General features: G+C 37.8%; 1 protein-coding gene across 1 annotated transcript in view; it reads right to left on the minus strand.

The window, feature by feature from the left end:
* The window catches only part of LOC106939695 (butyrophilin subfamily 1 member A1-like), a 5170-nt gene extending 4231 nt beyond the window's left edge, over nucleotides 1-939 (minus strand). Inside the window, exon 1 of the mRNA XM_015022195.1 lies at nucleotides 931-939. Coding sequence (XP_014877681.1) covers nucleotides 931-939 — 9 coding nt within the window. The remainder of the gene's footprint in view (nucleotides 1-930) is intronic.
* Between the last annotated feature and the right edge of the window lie 805 nt (nucleotides 940-1744).

The following is a 1744-nucleotide window of genomic DNA, read 5'->3' on the forward strand; positions in this document are numbered from 1 at the left end:
AAGCATGTTAGCCACGTGATTCAGACAACTTGTTTGGGCAAAGCATTAAACAGTAACTCATGCGTGTGTGTATAAGATAAAAACCGGCAGATTTGCAGCTCTTTCAGGGTGTGATCAGATTACAAGCAGACTAAACTTTTCCACTCCTACAGGTACGATTCACATGCACAGCACGGCAACTTGAATGGATCAAGCACATAAATCTTCTAGCCTGTCAAAAATAAATTGTCAGTTTCACTACCGTCTTAAGACACAACACAGACGTGAATCATGCTCTCTCTGTTTACAAGATAAAACCGTAAGATTTTGAATGTTGTGCAACCTTGAAAACAGATGTACTCAGGAAATATTTGGCTAGTCAAGAAGTATACAGCTAAACCCAGGAGGAACATAAAGTTAATGAACAAATGTCATCTTCAAATTCTTCGCTACATTCTGCAGTGTAATTGAATGTGAAGGGAAATTCCCGTGGTTGTTACTCTGACGTTTCAGCGTCACTAGCATCACTACAGATATGAAAGGAATGTTGATCTGATTAATTGACAGGCACATTTTGTGCAATAAAATTAAATTCACCTACTGAGTTGCTCATTATTTTGGACTGGGATATACTACTTTTCACAGCTCTACAATATTTATGTTGAAATCTTGTCCTTGCTGTAACAGTATTTTTATTTTCATATGTTTGTATACGTATATCTTTGTATGAATCTTCTTGTGTTGATTGCCTGTCACGCTGGTTCTGTTGTGCATAAATTCCGGTTCTATTCTAATTCCCACATCAACTTAACTTACATCAAGTTCTTGAGTTTACAGTAACCATTGAGTTGTAAATCTTGCAAATTTCTTTGCAATAAACCAGACTTATTTCTGCTTGAGAATAAAGTAATACACATATAGTTTAATATTTATTCAAAATATATATATTACAGGAGTCATGTTGGAATAATTGCATCTGAAATTCCATTGAGTTGCGATGCTTCACCTTAAATAATGAACTGTATAATGTACATCAGAACAGCCCACACAGTTTATGACCAGACAGGAAACAGGAGCCTGAAATTTTAAAATGTTTTGGACAGTTTTGGTGAGCAGAGAGGGTCAAAGATCTGCTGAAGGGAAAACTCCAGCAGCAGAAGTAACTAAAGCTAAAACCCAGCTTTATTTGTAGACCAGCGCATTTCAGCTTGTGGCCTTCTTCAGGGTGACAACCACAAGCCCAGACACACTGGTCTGCAAATAGTTGTTTCTTTCTACTTCAAGTATTGCCACAGTTTTCTCCTCAATACCAGGGGTTCCTGTTGAAACATCATCAACAATGAAAATGTTTTTTATGTCTGTGTCCCAGAAGTTAGAGCTCACATCTCTGATTTACATCAGGACTCAGGTTAGGTTAGGTGTGACCTGGCTGAGAGTCAGGAATGCTGGTTCAGTTGCACAACCCGACAACTTGAATGGATCAAGCAAATAAATCCTCCAAACTGTCAAAAATCAACTGTCATCAGTTTCACTACTGTCTTAAGACGCAACACAGACGTCACTCATGTTCTCTCTGTTTACAAGAGAGAGCATTTCTCGGCTTTCTACCACCACCAATACGAACTAACAATAATGCATCTCTGTCTCTGTATACTGAGCATGCTCAGGAACTGTGGCATATCATGTATTAACAAGGCACAACACAGCCAGAAGTACAAATTAAAAGGCTATTCTGTTAACTATTGTAATGTTTTGTATTAAGTCT

The sequence above is a fragment of the Poecilia latipinna genome, unplaced genomic scaffold (genome assembly GCF_001443285.1).
Source record: "Poecilia latipinna isolate Pla-1442-1.1 unplaced genomic scaffold, P_latipinna-1.0 Scaffold2954, whole genome shotgun sequence".
Lineage (NCBI taxonomy): Eukaryota > Metazoa > Chordata > Actinopteri > Cyprinodontiformes > Poeciliidae > Poecilia > Poecilia latipinna.